Source organism: Mobula hypostoma, chromosome 9, assembly GCF_963921235.1.
Source record: "Mobula hypostoma chromosome 9, sMobHyp1.1, whole genome shotgun sequence".
NCBI lineage: Eukaryota > Metazoa > Chordata > Chondrichthyes > Myliobatiformes > Myliobatidae > Mobula > Mobula hypostoma.
This window is the reverse complement of record NC_086105.1, coordinates 102862281-102880618: the sequence shown is the minus strand read 5'-3', so window position 1 is coordinate 102880618 and position 18338 is coordinate 102862281. Positions and strand designations below refer to the sequence as shown.

At 40.3% G+C, this 18338-nt stretch overlaps 1 protein-coding gene across 1 annotated transcript; it reads left to right on the top strand.

Moving 5' to 3' along the window:
- The first annotated feature begins 16551 nt into the window (after positions 1–16551).
- On the top strand, positions 16552–18087 carry LOC134351325 (hemoglobin subunit beta-like). The gene is made up of 3 exons (XM_063057400.1): positions 16552–16643; positions 16907–17114; positions 17748–18087. Exons 1-3 carry the CDS (start codon positions 16552–16554, stop codon positions 17874–17876), a joined length of 429 nt encoding a protein of 142 aa, XP_062913470.1. The 3' UTR covers positions 17877–18087.
- The last annotated feature ends 251 nt before the right edge of the window (positions 18088–18338 follow it).

Below are 18338 nucleotides of genomic sequence, written 5' to 3'. Positions count from 1 at the left end.
GGATTTGTGGCTAAATTTGTCGATGATACAAAGATAGATGGAGGAGTGGGTAGTGTTGAGGAAACAGAGAGCCTGCAGAGAGACTTAGATAGTTTAGGGGAATGGGTAAAGAAGTGGCAAATGAAATACAATGTAGAACATGCATGGTTATGCACTTTGGTGGAAGAAATAAACTGGCAGACTATTATTTAGATGGGGAGAGAATTCAAAATGCAGAGATGCAAAGGGACTTGGGAGTCTTTGTGCAGGATACCCTGAAGGTTAACCTCCAGGTGGAGTTCGTGGTGAAGAAGGTGAATGCAATGTTGACATTCATTTATAGAGATATAGAATATAAGAGCAGGGATGTGATGTTGAGGCTCTACAAGGCACTCATGCGCCCACACTTGGAGTATTGTGTGCAGTTTTGGGCTCCTTATTTTAGAAAAGATTTACTGACATTGGAGAGGGTCCAGAGGAGAGTCACAAGAATGATTCCAGGAACGAAAGGGTTACCGTATGAGGAGCGTTTGATAGCTCTTGGGCTGTATTCCCTGGAGTTCAGGAGAATAAGGGGGGGATCTCACAGAAACATTCTGAATGTTAAAAGACCTGAACAGATTAGATATGGCAAAGTTATTTCCCATGGTAGGGGAGTCTAGGACAAGAAAGCACTACTTCAACATTGAAAGTTGTCCATTTAACACAGAGATGTGGAGAAATTACTTTAGTTGGAGGGTGCTAAATCTGTGGAAGTTGTTGCTATGTGCGCCTGTGGAGGCCAAGTCATTGGGTGTATTTAAGGCAGAGATAGAAAGGTTCTTGACTAGCTGGGGCATCAAAGGATATGGAGAGAAGGCAGGGGAGTGGGGATAACTGGAAGAATTGGATCAGCTCATGATTGAATGGTGGAGCAGACTTGATGGGCTGAATAGCCTACATCTGCTCCTACATCTTATGGTTTTATGGAATGTTGGGGGCACTGTAGAACATCCCATCAGACTTGTTACACTTTTCTGATTTTTTAATTTTACCTACATGAAGTTACAGCATCTTTTCCCTGGAATATCCACTGTAAATACTTATGTGATGTTCCTCCTAATCAATATCATATTCCACCTTTCTCTCTTAATTCCACCTTTCTCACACTGGAAGAATGATACTTTGCAAAATACCAGTCCTGACCATCCCTCAACCATAAGATTAATATAAGACCCTAAAACCTTAAGACACAGGATCAGAATTAGGCCATTTGGACCATCAAGACTGCTCCACTATTCAAACATGGCTGATCCTTTCCTCCCTAACTCAGCCTCACTCCCCGTTCTTCTCCCTGTAACTTTTGATGCCTTGTCCAACCAAGAACCTATCAAGCTCAGCCTTAAATACACCCAACGACCTGACCGCCACAGCTGCCTGTGGTAACAAGTTCTACAAATTCACATCCTCTGTCTAAAAAAATGTCTCCACATCTCTGTTTTAAATGAATACCTCTCTATCCTGTGCCCTCTTGTCCTAGACTCCCCCGCCATAGGAAACATCGATGAGACACACTTACTCTGTCTCGGCTTTTCAACATTCAAAAGGTTTCAATGAGATTCCCCTTCAACCCTTTAAATTCCAGAGAGTGCAGACCCAGAGCTATCAAACATTCCTCATATGATAACCCTTTCATTCTTGGATATAGGAGCAGAGTTAAGCTACTCAACCCTTTAAGTTTCCTCCACCATTCAATCATGGCTGACTGTTCTCCATCTCAGTTTTCTGCTTCTCTCCATAACAAGAAACCTCCTTACTAATCAAGTACCTATTAGCTTAAGCCCATCACGCTTACTGAGGCACAGGTCATCGTTAGTAGCTCACCAGAGTCTTGTGTCCTGGGCCTGTCTTTCAAGTTATTCTCAGGTGTAGTCCACCTTCTTGATGTTTCTTTCCTTTATAGGGATGAGGTACTTAAAACCCCTGTTGCCATTTCTGTAGCTCTGGATTATTTACTGTATGGGGTTGCTAGCCCCATCCCAACCCTCCTCCTTTCTTAGCCGAGCTTTTGACTGTCCATGATGGAATTAGAATCTATCAGCCCCAAATACACCCAACAAATTGGCCTCTGCAGCCTCCATTAGCAACAGATTCCACATCAACACCACTCTCTGGCTGAAGAAATTCCTCCTAATCTCTTGTAAAAATTCAAGCCTTTATTCTGAGGGCATGCCTTTGCATCCTAGTGTCTCGTAACAATGGAAATATCCTCACCACATCCACTCTATCCAGGCCTTTCATTATTGAATAGGTTTCATTAAGATATCTCATTACACTTCTGAGCTCCTTTGAGTACAGGCCCAGAGATATCAAACACTCCTCATGTAATAAGCCTTTCATTCTTGTGATTATTCTTGTGAGTGTCTGGTCCCCCTCCAAGCTAGTACACCCTTACTGAGAAACAGGGCCCAAAATTGCTCACAATGTTGCTACTCTCCACTCCATGTTGATAAATATGATACTCCGTAAAAGTCTTTGGCACCCTAATTATATATGTATGCCTGAGACTTTTGTACAGTACAGCATGACTTACAAAACATTTTCTATTTAGTTTTATATTCTAATCCTCCAAAAATGGAATGCTGGCACTGCATTTGCCTTCTTTACTATTCACTCAAGCTGCAAGCTAACCCTGAGGGAATGCTGAACATGGACTTTCAAGTAACTTTACACCTCTGATTTCTGAATTTTCTCCTCAACCGTAGCCACAATATCATCTGTTTCTTCATCCAGATCATTAATGTATAAAGTGAAAAGCTTCAATTCTAAAATTGACCTCTTTGGAATTCCAAAAGTCACCAGTGGTCATACTGAAAAGTATCCCTTTATCTCCACTCTCTAACTTCTGGCAATCAACCACGTTTCTATCTATACTTGTACTTTATCTCTTATCCAGAATAGCAGCATTGTGGGCCGGACCTTTTTAAAAGCTTCTTGACGATCCAAGCAAATGATATCCACTCAATGTATCATGTTTCTGTAAGAGATATAATATCACAATCCCACATGCCAAAGATACTCTGAGATCATCAGCCTGTCAGGCTACTTGCAGTTTAGGTGATCAGACCTTCCTCACTCTTTGTCCTGACCTTGCTGACTGGATTTGTTCACTTGAAACTTTATATTTACTCCAGTTTTCTCATTGATTGCATAACCACTTTACGATTCATATCCTGCTGAACTTGTTCAAACACATCCAAGGAACGCTAGCCATTGCCTCGGCCAAGAAGCCTAATGAAACGTACCTCTCTTGTACAAGTAACCTCTGTCCTGGAAGATATTCCACCATTCCGAGGTGTCTGTTGATCCTGCACCAGTTCATCAACCACATATTCATCAATCCTATCCTGCTATTCCCATCTTCACTAGGACACCAGAGATTACATCCCAACTGTTCCTACTTTTTAAACTTCTACCCATCTCTCTCAATTCCCTCTGCTGTATCTCATCCTTTTGATTCATCTACAGCCCCAGTCCCTCTATGCAGTTGGTCAGGAGCTGCAACTGAGCACACCTCCCACAAGTATTATCACCAGGAACCCCATGGAAGCTTCCCTGACCTTCCCATGTTCTGCAGGATGAGCACACAACTGCCCTGACTGCCATCTCTAAACCACTGAGACTATGGAAGGATGGAAAGATCTTACCTTGCCTTATCTAACCAATGCTCAGCATCTTCACAAAAGCCTCACACTTACAATGAAAAAAAATTCTAGTAATTCCTTTCCTGCATTTTTGTGTGCAAAACTAGCAATGTATGTCTCTCTCGTGCTATTTAAATCAAGTAGATGTAGGCTTAGTATCTAATGCGCCTCACTGTAAATCGAGCTGGTGACTCTCTAGAGTTGTAGCGTGCTGCTTCAGCTTCAGAATGAACACATGAGCAGAGGGCATCTACAAGTTTACAAATGATACCAGCACAGTGAGCCGAATCTCAAATAAAAACAATCTGAGTAAAGTAAGAGCCTAGTAACACGCTGTCATGACAACAATCTTTCTCTCAATGTCAGTGAAACAAAAGAGCTGGTCATTGACTTCACGAGGGTGGGTGGTGCACACGCACCTGATTACATCAACGGTGTTGAGATCAAGTAGGTTAAGAGCTTCAAGTTCCCAGGAGTAAATATCACCCACAGGCTCCTAGTTCAACCATGTAGACATCATGGCCAAGAAATTTCAGTTTCTTCTGAAGGCGAAAGAAATCTGTCATGTCCCATCTGACCGTCACTAGATTTTATTGATACACCATAGAATGCATCCTATCTAGATGCATCACAGGTTGATATGGCAACTGCTCTCCCTATAATCGCCAGAAAATGCAAAGGTTTGTGAACAAAGTTTAACATAGAATAAAAACCAGCATTTTTGTCCATGGAAAACACCAGTGTTTCCATGGATATTGTCTACAGTTTTTGCTGCTCTGGCGAAGAAGTCAGAATAATCAAAGACCTCCCATAGGCCAGAAGATATAAATGTTTGAAAGTTTATCCTACTCAGTTCAAGGACAACTTCTGTTCAGCTTGTTATAAGGGCACTAAACAGTACCCTAGCAGGATGATGTCTTGACCTCACAATCAACCTCAGTGTGGCCTTGAATCTTATTGTCAGCTTGCATTGCATTTTCTCAGTAACAGTAACACTCTATTCTGGATTCTGTTGTTATGCACCTAGCAGTGTGGGCAATGGCTGGAGAGGACAGGCTGCATGGACGACTGATTGGGGAATATTCAAGCAAACTGGTGTCCAAGCTGAATGGTGTCGAGCTTCTTGAGTGATGAGGGAGAAGCATTCATTCAGGCAATTAGCGAGTATTCCATCACACTGCAGAATTGTACCTTTAGAAGTTGGAAAGTTCTCATTTTTAATTTTCTCCGTTGATCGGAGGCTGTGAATTGGTTGGTTTTAACTTTTCTGTGCCCTATTTGGGCAGAAAAGTTTACTTTTGATTTCTTAATATGGCTGCTAAACTTTCTTTTTAACTGCGTCATTTCTTTCTTTTCCCAGGGGATTCTGGGTGGTTACTTCCCTTTTGTCATCTTACGTATTTCCTGTGCGGCCTTAAATTTTGTAGTTTTTTTGAAAATTTTATTCTGTTTTGCTTTTTATAATCACTTTATGTTAATAATCCTATTTTTTTTTGTTGCTGTGTCTATTCATGAGTTTGAGGTTTATTGTGGTTTTTTTTAATATATATTTTCTGGCTTTTGTTCTGTTCTGTGTGTATTCTAATTGAGCTAACTTTTTTTTACTTATTTTTTTACTGTTTTACAATTAGCTGATCCTTTTCATATTTATACCTTTTTTTTTAGGGAGCGTATACCGGAAGTCATGGGGGTAGTTTTAGCGCTTGCTTCTTTCTGGCGGGTCTGCTTTAGATTTTGCCTTGGGGTCTTGGGGTGGGGGTGGTGGGAGGGGCTTCACGTTTTAGTTTGTTTTTCTTTGGGCTATATACATTATTGAAGTACTGGTTGCGTCCTTTTCCCCGGTATCTTTTGTATGTTCTGTTTCCTCTTCGGGTTTGTGGGTCGCGCCTATTGTCAATCCTCCTTGTTGTGGGTTGACTTTAGGATTTATGGAGTCTATTATTAATTTTGTCTCCTGGAATACTAATGGTCTTAATCATCCTATTAAAAGAAAAAAAGTTTTTAAAGTGTTCCGGAGACTTAAAGCACAAATTTTATTTTTACAAGAGACCCATGTACGGAGGGGGGACAGACTACGTTTTTTCAAATTCTGGAAGGGTCAAAAATTTCATTCGAACTCCAATGCTAAGATTCGAGGCGTCTCTATTTTTATAGATTCCTCAGTTACTTTTATACAACAGGATATTATCTCTGATCCGAATGGTAGATTTTTATTGGTTAGTGGTTTACTATTTAATAAAAAAGTAGTTTTGGTTAATGTTTATGCTCCTAATATGGATTGTCCGGAATTTTATAAATCATTGTTTGATCAGTTTCCTAATTTGAACGAGTTTTCATTGATTTGGGGCGGAGATCTTAATACCTGTTTATCTCCAGCTTTGGACCGTTCGGCTCCTTTACGGACTTTACCTAATAAATCTGCAAATTTGATTAATTTTTTCCTTTCTGATTCTGGGTCGACGGACATTTGGCGCTTTCTGCATCCTCAGGAAAAAGATTTTTCCTTTTTTTCACATGTTCATCATTCCTATTCAAGAATTGATTATTTTTTTATTGATTCTCGTCTCATTCCTTCAGTGATTAAATGTGATTATGATTCTATAACCATTTCGGATCATGCTCCACTTAAGCTTTCTATTAAAATTATGGCCAATATACCAAACAATAGACAATGGCGTTTTAATTCGCTGTTGCTTCAGGACTCGGACTTTGTTAATTTTATGAATGAACAGATTGAGCTTTTTTTTACAATTAGCCATACAGAAGATATTTCGGTTAACACTCTTTGGGACACTTTTAAAGCCTATATTCGGGGTCAGATTATTTCGTATTCCGTTGCTTTGAGGAAGAAACAGAAGCAGGAGGAGATGGCAATTGTGGACAAGATTAAAGAAATTGATAAGAAATATGTTATGGCTCCTTCTGAGGAGCTATACAAACAAAGAACTGAACTTCAAATGGAACACAGTTTACTACTCTCGTCCTTGATTGTAAACCAATTAAAGAAAACAAGAAGTGATTTTTATGTTCACAGTGATAAAATTGGCAAGCTGCTGGCTAATCAATTGAAATCTAATTATGTTAAATCTCAAATTAATCAGATTTATAACCAAAATGATCGATTGATATTGGATCATGTGGGGATTAATCAAACCTTTTGTGATTTTTATTCTTCTTTATATCAATCAGAGTCTCCTCGAGATTCTAAATATATGAATGATTTTTTAGATAAGTTAGACTTCCCTCAGATTTCACAGGATATGTCTTCTTTATTAGATACTTCCATTACAATGGATGAGATTAAGAATGTTATTTTTTCTATGAATCTGGGGAAAGCTCCTGGCCCTGATGGGTTTACCGTTGAATTTTATAAATGTTTTGCTTCTTTATTGATTCCTTGGCTCTATAAAGTTTTTGAGGCTTCTTTGAAACTTGGTAAACTTCTGGAATCTTTTAATAGAGCATCAATTTCTTTAATACTAAAGAAGGATAAAGACCCTGCTCAATGTGCATCTTATAGACCAATATCTTTATTAAATGTTGATTCTAAAGTTTTTTCTAAGTTATTAGCAAATAGACTAGAAAAAGTACTTCCTTCTATTATTTCGGAAGACCAAACGGGTTTTATTAAAGGTCGTTACTCTTTTTATAATATTCGTACATTGTTAAATATCGTTTATACTCCCTCACAAAATGTTCCTGAGTGTGTTATTTCTTTAGATGCCGAGAAAGCTTTTGATAGAGTAGAATGGCCTTATTTATTTAAGGTGCTTGAAATGTTTAATTTTAGCTTGAAATTTATATCCTGGATTAAACTGTTATATCACTCCCCTGTAGCCTCGGTTCGTACTAACTCTTTAAACTCACCTTTTTTTCCTCTCTTTCGTGGTACTCGACAAGGCTGTCCTCTTAGTCCCCTATTATTTGATATTGCATTAGAACCTCTTGCAATTGCTATTCGAGAATCTTCAAATATTACTGGGATAACTCGGGGGATTAAAGTCCCATAAATTATCACTCTATGCTGATGATTTACTTTTATATATTTCTAATCCTGAGAGATCTATTCCTGCTGTTTTAGAGTTATTAGCACAATTTGGTCTTTTCTCAGGTTATAAATTAAATCTTAGTAAGAGTGAACTTTTTCCGATTAATAAACATCTTCCCTTATATTATAAATTTCCATTTAAATTGATTAATAATTACCTTTCATATCTTGGGATTAAAATTACTTGTAAACATAAAGATTTATTTAAGACTAACTTTTTACCATTAATAGACCATATTACTCAACTTTCATCTAAATGGTTTCCCTTATATTTAACTTTGATTGGTCGTATTAATGCAGTTAAGATGTTTTTTTTGCCAAAATTTTTATATGTGTTTCAGGCATTACCAATTTTCGTTCCTAAATCTTTTTTTGATAAAGTCGACTCTAAAATTTCTTCATTTATTTGGCAGAATAAGAATCCGAGACTGGGTAAAATACATTTACAGAAAGCTAAGAGAGATGGAGGTTTAGCATTACCTAACTTTAGATTTTATTATTGGGCTATTAATATTCGACATATGAAATTTTGGTTACTTGACCGGGACATACTATCTATTCCTAAATGGGTAGCATTGGAATTACAATCTGTTCAGGGTTATACACTTGGTTCTATTTTAGGTTCATCTCTTCCTTTTGATTCGAAACGCTTTAAGCAGGTCTCTAACCCGATCGTTAAATATGCTTTGCGTATTTGGTTTCAATTCAGAAAATTTTTTGATCTTAATCAATTCGGGTTAGCGATTCCTATTTTAGGTAACATATTTTTTCCTCCCTCTTTTACGGATCGCGCTTTTCAAACTTGGAAGACTAAGGGTATTTTACGGTTTTTGGATTTATTTTTAGATGGTTCCCTTATGTCTTTTGAACAATTATCTAATAAATATAACTTATCAAGAATACATTTTTTTAGATATTTACAAGTTAGAAATTTCCTAAGTACTATACTTTCTTCCTTTCCAATGCTTCCTCCTATATATATTTTAGATTCGATAATTAACCTTAATCCATGTCAGAAAGGTGCATCGGCTATGATTTATAATATTATTATGAAACTTAGGAAAGCTCCATTTGATAAGATTAGGGTAGATTGGGAACAGGAATTGGGGCTTACCATTTCTGTGGATGATTGGGGGCAGATTTTACAATTAGTTAATACTTCCTCTATTTGTGCTAAACATTCCCTAATTCAATTTAAAGTGGTTCATAGAGCACATATGTCCAAAGATAAGTTAGCGCGTTTTTACTCGCATATTAATCCTTTCTGTGATAGATGTTCGGGGCAGATAGCCTCTTTAACTCATATGTTTTGGTCTTGCCCTACTTTGGAAACTTTTTGGAGAGATATTTTCAATATTATTTCTAAGGTATTAAATATAGATATCTCTCCTCACCCTATTACTGCTATCTTTGGACTACCTAAAATTTCTAGTAATCTTTCCCCTTCAGCCCGTAGAATGATTGCATTTCTTACTTTAATGGCGAAAAGATGTATTTTACAACATTGGAAAGAGCTTAATGCTCCAACTACCTTTTTTTGGTTTTCTCAGACGATTTTATGTTTGAATCTGGAGAAAATTAGAAGTAACCTTTATGATTCTTCATTTAAATTTGAACAGATTTGGGGACCTTTTATTCGATATTTTCATTTAATGTAATATTTACCCTTCTTGTTTTTTTTTTCACTGTTTTAATGGAGGTCGGGATTGAGGACGTGATTTTAAGTTTAACTCTGTTTGGTTTCAAGTTAGCCCATTGCTTTGCTTTGCTTTTAGTTAGTTGCACGGTGGGTTTTTTTTTTCTTTTTTTCCATTGATATATATAAAATCTAGTATACTATTATGTTATCTTGGTTTCTTATGCTTAAATTACATTGTTTGTAGTATTTTCTTTTTGGTATTGTTATCTTTTGGAATTTTATTATACTTTAACATTGTATTAATGTTTATATGGCTTACCTTTTTTGTATACTTACTCAATAAAAAGATTTAAAAAGAAAGAAAAGAAGTTGGAAAGTTCTTATTGAGGTATAAGTGAGTCACTTGCCATTGCATAACCAGACACTGGCCATTGCATAACCAGATGCCGGTCCAAAGCAGTTCTGTAGCTGATCCAGTTTGGTACTCGGACAGTCGTGACTCCCAGGATGTTGATGGTGGGACTCAATGATAATAATGCTCTTGAACACAAGGACAGATGTCTGCATGGCATCTTGCTGGAGATCCTTGAGATCCTTGTTACTTGGCACTTGGGTGATGTGAATGTTACCAGCTACTTGTAGCAGAATGTAGCGCGCGGATTGTTGTATCAAGCATGGGCTACTTCATTTGCTGAGTAGAAAATATATTTGAGCATTGTACTATCAGCGGTGAACAGCCTCACATCTGATAATCACAACCACTTGCAAATGCTGGAAAGCTCACAAACAGAATGCTGGGATTACTCAATAGGTCAGACTGAGAAAGAAGAAATCTCACAGATGTGACCTGACCCCCCGAGTATTTCCAACCTTCTCTGAATTAAATTGGAAAATTAACTTGTTGGTTTATTATTATTGTGTGATTTTATCCCACATGTGATATTCTGACCGGTCCTTTGAAACTTTACAGCACTTCTTACAAGTGAACATGTCGTTTTTAGACAGCAGGGCCAAAATCATGTACAATAATATAGCTGTTATTTTACCAAGGCTTTAGAACCTAAAACAGTGCAAGATAGAAAAAAATCCCTTCAGCCAGACTAATTAAGCTAGTGATATCTAATCCATTCTGCCTGCATGTGTCCATATTCCTCGTTCTCTGCGCATTCATGCATCTTTCTGAGAGCGTCTTCAACACCTCTATCGTATCACCCATGGTAACACATTACAGGAACCCAACACTTTCCTGTACATGTAACAACAGTGCTATACATTTCTTTTGATCTTCCCTCTCTTCTCTTAAATGCATTGCCTCCCAAGCATTTCATTCCTAGGCAAGAAGACTGTCTGCCTACCCTATCTCTGCATGTGGCCTCCACTGGTCGTGGTCGACCATGGGTACTGCGCCTCTGGTAGTTACTGGTTTGTCGAGCAGCGTTGACTGTGGCTGTTGAAGCCGATGCTGGAACGGTAGGCTCTGTCACAGTTGCTGCATGAGTAGGGCATCGTGGAATTGTTGTCTGCTGTCTGCTGTGCTCTGCGTTTAGCTCTCCGCTCCTCAGACTGACTCAGGATCACTCTTTCGCCTTGCTCTAGGTGCTGCTGAAGAGCACCTCACCATTTGTTGCAGTCATCTGCCGTATCCTCCCAGCACTCGGTGTTGATTTTTAAGGCTTTCATGGCGTGCTTGCAGAGGTCCTTGAAGCGAAGCTGGGGTCTACCAACGTTCCTCTTGCCTGTTGCCAGTTCATTGTAGAGGATTTCCTTTGGCAGTCTACCATCCTTCAAACGACAGACGTGGCCCAGCCAGCGCTGTCTACGTTCCTTTAAAAGCGTGAACATTGTGGGAAATCCAGGGCAGGAGAGGACCTCAGAGTTTGGGACTTTGTCTCTCCAGGTGATGCCGAGAATGCGGCGAAAGCCGTGCAGGTGAAAACTATTGAGTTTCTTCTCCTGTTCGGAGTAGTCATACTTTATTGATGCCGGTGGAAATTGATTTTCGTTACAGTTGCACTATAAGTAATAAATAGTAATAAAACCATAAATAGTTAAATAGTAATATGTAAATTATGCCAGGAAATAAGTCCAAGACCAGCCTATCTAAGTCTCCCTACCATACAGGAGGATGCTGATAATACAGGCATTGTACAAGGCAGCCTTGGTGTTTGTAGCGAGTTTCGGATTCACCCAGACCCGCAAGGAGAGTCGAGCAAGGATTGGTGTTGTTTTGCTGATACGCCTATTGATTTCAGCATCGAGGGAGAAAGTGTCACCAATGGTCAACCCCAAGTATGTGAACTTGTGGACTACTTCTATATCGTAATTGTCGATGGTAATGACTGGTGTCTCCACTGTGTTCTGGGCAAGGACATTTGTTTTCTTTAGGCAGATGGTAAGCCCGAAGTCCTTGCTTGCCTTAGAGAAGCGGTCCATGAGAGTTTGGTGTGCGAGGTTATAGCAGCGTCTTCGGCAAAGAGCATGTCATGTATTAAGATCTTTCGCACCTTTGTTCTTGCTCTCAGGCACGCAGGGTTGAACAGCCACCCATCAGACCTGCTGTGCACGTAGATACATTCTGTCGTCGTCCCAAACGTGTGCTTCAATAGCATAGGGAAGAAGATGCCAAATAACGTTGGGGCCAACACGCATCCTTGTTTGACTCCACTATGAATAGCGAAGGGTTCTGATGAGCTGCCACCGTACTGAACAGTAGCCCTTATGCCGTCACGGAATGACTTGATGATACTTTGGAGTTTCAGGGGACAGCTGATCTTGAGAGAATCTGAAAGAGCCCATCCCTGCTGACAAGGTCGAATGCCTTGGTCAAGTCGATGAAAGCGACATAGAGGGGTTTCTGTTGTTCCCTGCACTTCTGGAGTTGATGGAGTGAGAAAATCATGTCGACAGTTGACCTCCTTGCATGAAAACCACATCAGGACTCAGGGTAGACCCGTTCTGCCAGAATTTGTAGACAAGCCAGAGCCACACGAGCAAAGACTTTGCCGACAACACTCAGGAGGGAGATACCCCTGTAGTTGCTGCAGTCTCTCCTATCACGTTTGTTCTTGTACAAAGTGACGATTTTGGAGTCGCGCATATCCTGTGGTAAGGCTCCTTCCTTCCAGTACTGACGGAGGACCTCATGTAAAGGTTGGAGGAGTGGGCTCTTGCAGTGTTTGATCAGGTCTGGAGGAATCCCATCTTTGCCAGGAGCTTTCGCTGGGGCCAGACTGTCCATTGCCCTGCTGAGGGCCACAATGATTGGTTTGGAGTCGAGTTCATCCATGACAAAAGATGGCATCAATGGCTGAGCTAACAACAACATTTTTCCTCGAGTAGAGTTCAGAGTAGTGTTCTACCAAGCATTCCATCTGCTTGCTTTTATCGGTGATACCATCATACATCGATCAGGTGTTGCCTGTCACAGCTGCTGTCTGAATGTCCTCACTGAGCCGGAGCCAGCACTCATTTCCGCACTAGCTTGCAGTCTGTTGCATTTTGCTTCTAGCAGCTCCAAGTGCCTGGAGTGTTTGGTCGGATGGTGAGCGGTTGTACTCTGTGAGAGCTGCACGCTTGGCTTTGATGACAGGAGTCAAGATGTTGGACTTTGCCTCAAACCAGTCACTGCTCTTTGTGGTCTTTTTTCCAGGGACTGAGAGTGCTGATTTGCGGATGGTGTCGCGAAGGTATGACCATTGTTCTGTTGCAGTTTCTCCTTGTGAGGAGATAGTCATAGCACCTTGTACTGACTTGGAAAACCGGTCAACCTTTTCTGACTGTTTCATCTCTGTTGTGTTGATGCGAGGTTTTCCAGTTTGTTTGGAGTGGTGATTTTTCTTCAGACATAGTTTGATCTTGCAGCATACTAAAGCATGATCCATATCGCAGTCTGCACTGTGGTATGAGCGGGTGATCTGTACAGAGTTGATGAAAGACCGCCAGGTAATGATCATGTCTAGTTGGTGCCAGTGTTTAGACCATGGATGTCGCCATGAGACCTTGTACTGTGACTTTGTCTGAAAGTAGGAGGAAGTTACACACAGGCCATGATAGGAGCAGAACTCCAGAAGACATTGTCCATTGTCATTTATTTTGCCAATTTCAAAGTGGCCAAGACAAGACGGCCAGGAATCGTTATCGGCTCCCACTCTGGTGTTGAAGTCACCAAGGAAAACGAGGTGCTCATCACTGGGAATATTCCTGATAACAGCTTCTAAATTGTAGAACATGTCTTTTGCCTCAGAGGTGGAGTTCAAGGTAGGGGCATACACACTGATGAGAGATACTGGGCCGTGACTGGTGTGTAGGCGGAGAGTCATAAGTCGTTCTGATCCATTTTCTGGTGGTTCCACCATTTGCAACAAGGAGTTCCTAACGGCAAAGCCCACTCCATGCTCGCAGGGCTCGTCTTGGTTCTTTCCCTGCCCGAAAAATGTGTAGCCCCTTTCCTTCAGTGTACCTGAATCCGCCAAACATGTTACTTTATACTTTATTGTCGCCAAACAATTGATACTAGAGTGTACAATCATCACAGCGATATTTGATTCCGTGCTTTGCGCTCCCTGGAGTACAAATCGATAGTAAATATTAAAAATTTAAATTATAAATCATAAATAGAAAATAGAAAAGGGAAAGTAAGGTAGTGCAAAAAAAACCAAGATGCAGGTCCGGATATTTGGAGGGCACAGCCCAGATCCAGGTCAGGATCCGTTCAGCAGTCTTATCACAGTTGGAAAGAAGCTGTTCCCAAATCTGGCTGTACAAGTCTTCAAGCTCCTGAGCCTTCTCCCGGAGGGAAGAGGGACAAAAAGTGTGTTGGCTGGGTGGGTCGTGTCCTTGATTATCCTGGCAGCACTACTCCGACAGCGTGCGGTGCAAAGTGAATCCAAGGACGGAAGATTTCTTGTAGGGCAGTTATATCTACCTTGAGCCTTAGTAGCTCATTGTTAATGACCGCTGTTTTTCGTGCATCTTCGACATCCTTGAAGTTTTGGTCAAGTCCAGTCATCATTGTATGGACATTCTAACATCCCAACTTGAAGGGTATTGTCTTATTCGACTTGTTTTCTTTCTTGTCTGGTGCAGTAGTTAAAGTCATCTCTTCATGGAATAATCCATTATCCCCATGCCCCCAATGAGGAAGACTGATTGTGGCGGGACAGCACCTTATTGGCTGGGGTCTGCCCAGCTAGAGGCGGGTGGTAGCTGTCCAGTGAAACGCAATGGTCTCTCCCACTGTCGGAAGCAACCCCTGGCGCCATGCTCTACGCCAATCAAGCATTATGACTTATAACCGGTAACTGCTGCTTCCCATGTTTGTCCGGTGCTATAAAGCAAAGCTGGAGTGGCCTCTCCAGGGTGCAAGCCAGGGCAAAATTGATAAAGAGATCCGTCTGTTGCCCATGCAATGGGACACCCCCCTCTCCATGCTGATGATAGGTCTAAAGGAACGACGAAAGTCGATACAGTTTGGTGCCAGCAGCATCGCAGGAGTTGCCGTGCCGCTGCTGGGTACAGCAGTTAGCCGCCTTCGGGACTCCGACTCCGGATTTTTCCTCTGGGTTTACTCTCGAAGCCTTTCCCATGAGAGGGTATAGCCGCAAGGCAGCGGAGGTTTGAAATCGGAGTTTTCCCTCTCCTAGATGAGCAACCATCCGTGGTTAACGGGCTCCATCTGCCCAGAGCTACCGGTTTTAAGGCGCCAGTGGCCCACATTTGCCCCTTCTCCTGTCAGTGAGAACAGCTCCGCTGGGCATAAGAACTATGCCACATATGAAGGCCAGGAGTTGGACTTGGTTGTCAGAGGCTGTTTGAGACGCATTTAAACCCTATCTAAACCTTTCATAATTTTATAAATTTCTGTCAGGACACCCCGCTCCTACTCCACTGAAAACAATTCTCATCTGTTCACTCTCCTTATAGCACATTCTCTCCAATCCAGCCAGCACACTGGTAAACCTCTTCTGAACCCTCTCCATGACCTCCACATCCTTCCAATGATGAGTGACCAGAACTGAATACAATACTCCAGATGCAGCCTGAACAGAAATTCCCAATTAGTTCTCTGGTTCTCTTAAGAAATCTGAAAATGTTACATCAGGTCTTCTCAGACAAACTGTTAATAGACAATGTAAGTATTTGGGATCCAAGCACTGATCCTTGTGGGACCTTATCAACTGCAGCCTGACTATCTATGAAGGATCTGTTCCTCTACTCTGTTTTCCATTTGTTAAACAACTCTCAATGGACACAGTGACCCCAAGTTCTATGTGAGTTGTCCTTGTTTGTCTTCTCCCGAACACAAGCTTATCAAAAGCTTAATGAAAATTCAATACACTAACAGACAGGACGCATTTGCTTAATTCCTCTGACATTTTATTATTCCCTATTATAAAGTCTCACATTTATGTTTATAGAGGATTTACATTTTTCCTCATTGGCCTTTTCATGTTTACATTCCACCTATAGTAGGTTTGTGAATGCTCATGGCTGGTTCAACCTTGAATAGACACACAAAATAGAAACAGAGCTTTATCCATATGTGTCCACTTACCAAATTCATAAATCTACCCACTGATGATGCAAATTGCTATTAGTTACCTAGTGAATGTTGATAGCAGAGTCATCAGTCAGAAAGACCCCAGGGACCATGAAGTGCACATTACTGTTGTAGCCCAGTAATACTTAAATAATTTTGTCTAATTTAATGGTGTATTTTGTCCTCAATTGTTCCATTGGTACAATCCCATTATTCAAGTTATATTATAATAGACATTGATTTGATTTCAACATCAGAAACATATTAATTTCTGAAAAATAAGAATTTTATTTAATGAAAAATTGTAATCAACAAAATGAAGTTAAGGGTTGAACTTCAATTAACAAGGAGAGAGTTCTACAGTTTGAAAATCAATGTATTGAATTATTATTCAACAAAATTAGAGAATGATTCTTTGCATTTAGATGGGCAGAATTGGGGCTCAGACTAGCAATTGATCAGCAGGTGTTTATCTTAACACACAAATACAGAAGCTTTGCTGCCCACTTTTGGGAAGTGTGTCCAACCCATCAGGTGGTCAACCTATTACATTTGAGTGTTAGTCTGAGATTAGCCTTATTGCAGCCTATAAAAGTGAGGTCCAAACTCCAGATCAACACAGTTTTCTTGTGCGAGTAGTGACAGTGACAGGTTAACAGCCAAAATGGTGAAATTAACAGATGCACAGGAACAATACATAATGAACGAATGGGACCATTTAGATAAGGAAACAATAACTGCCCAAGCCTTGGCAAGGTATGATGAAAATGTATTTTCTGTTTTGTGTTTAAATCATGCACTCTATTATCAACAATGGTTCCAGTGAAGGTTCTTTGATTTTCTATACTTGCCTAGATATTCTAATAGGGTGAGGGAATTAGTAGTCAACACTACCTTGAGATTCTAATCAAACTCAACTCTTTACTAGATAAAAATTTCCTCGATGTGCCTTGAGAAATAAATTAATTTTAAGTTATCTTAACAGAAAGTGTGCAATTTGTTTTTTTTAATCATTCTAGGGTATTCGCGGTCTATCCCTGGACGACCAGGCTGTTTAAGAATTTCAATGGCCAGTTTGCAGCCTGTGACCCTGGTGTTCAGGCTCATGCAGACAAAGTGCTAAAGGCTCTAAACACTGCAATTAAAGATTTGAGGAGTATTGAAAAGAATTTCCATGAACTCAGCGGTAAACATCAAAAAATCGGAGTGGACACTCAAAACTTCAAGGTAGAGACCGATGTTGTGTGCGTTTTCACTAAAGGGGTGCTATAAATACTTCTCAATTACAGTGTCATAACAAACATGGCAACCAAGCATAGTGGATTGAACCCCAAGGAAAAGGAGGAGACCTGATTGCTGTGCAAAAGGCAGTCCTCTAATTTTCTGAATAATTAGATCTGGGTGGGGGGTCACAGGTTAGAAAGTTTAATCACTTTCTTGAGAGCTATTCACATAGGATGCTCACTCAACAATTCATGCGCTAGATTAGGACAGGTTGCCCAGGAACACAAATTGATTTCAACGTCCCTTCACTCACCATCTGACAAATGCAAAAATTTTTTCGACATTGCTGCTCCAAGAAGATCACTGTGTTGCTCCAGTTTGCTGTGCTTTAGGTTACTTAGCTTCTGTTTGGCAAAAAGAATCAAAAGGGCTTTGATGGGCACATGAGGCAAGGATATGGGAAAAGTGTACAGGAAAAAAGGTGGGGAAAGACTTATATGTTTGCACCACTGAGTACTGACATCGACCCAGAGGACAACATGGACTTCTGGGCTACTCAGTATGAAGTCATTGGAGGTTTGAGCTTTGCTTTCCAATTTTGTTTCAGTGTTGTATAATTATTGTTTTTCTTCACAGCTTCTCAGCCAGGCCTTCATTGTTGAACTCGCTCTTCGTGATAAAAAAGGATTCGGACCAGAGGAACATGAAGCTGCCTACAAGTTTTTTAAACTGGTGACAGAAGCTCTCTCCAGCAACTACCACTAAATCTATAACCTGCATCCTCCACCACCTTCAGAAATGCAATGCAAACATGTATTATCAGCATATACAATGTGTTTTTTGCTTAAAGGACCTGTGTAGCATCAGGTTCAAGTCATGCTAATGTAAAGGTGGCACAATACTCCTCTTTGTATTGTCATTTTCCTCAATGTTTGGAAAATGTCTGCAAGCATTCCCTTTTCTTCAATAAAGAAAGAATAATTCTCTCACAAAGGTAAATTCTTCATCTCTAGAGAATGAAAATTAAAAGAATTTTGACTTGGTCAATGTTGAGATGAACAATGGTTTGTTGTTAAAAAGCAGACATTGTGCTGTAAGACCTTTCACTGTCCCAGGACAGGTCAAAGCATTTTTCATCTGCTGAAGTACTTTAGAAATAAACTAATGCTGTACTATGGGGAAAGGTAGCAGTCAATTTCCCACATATTTCTCACATTTCATAACAAG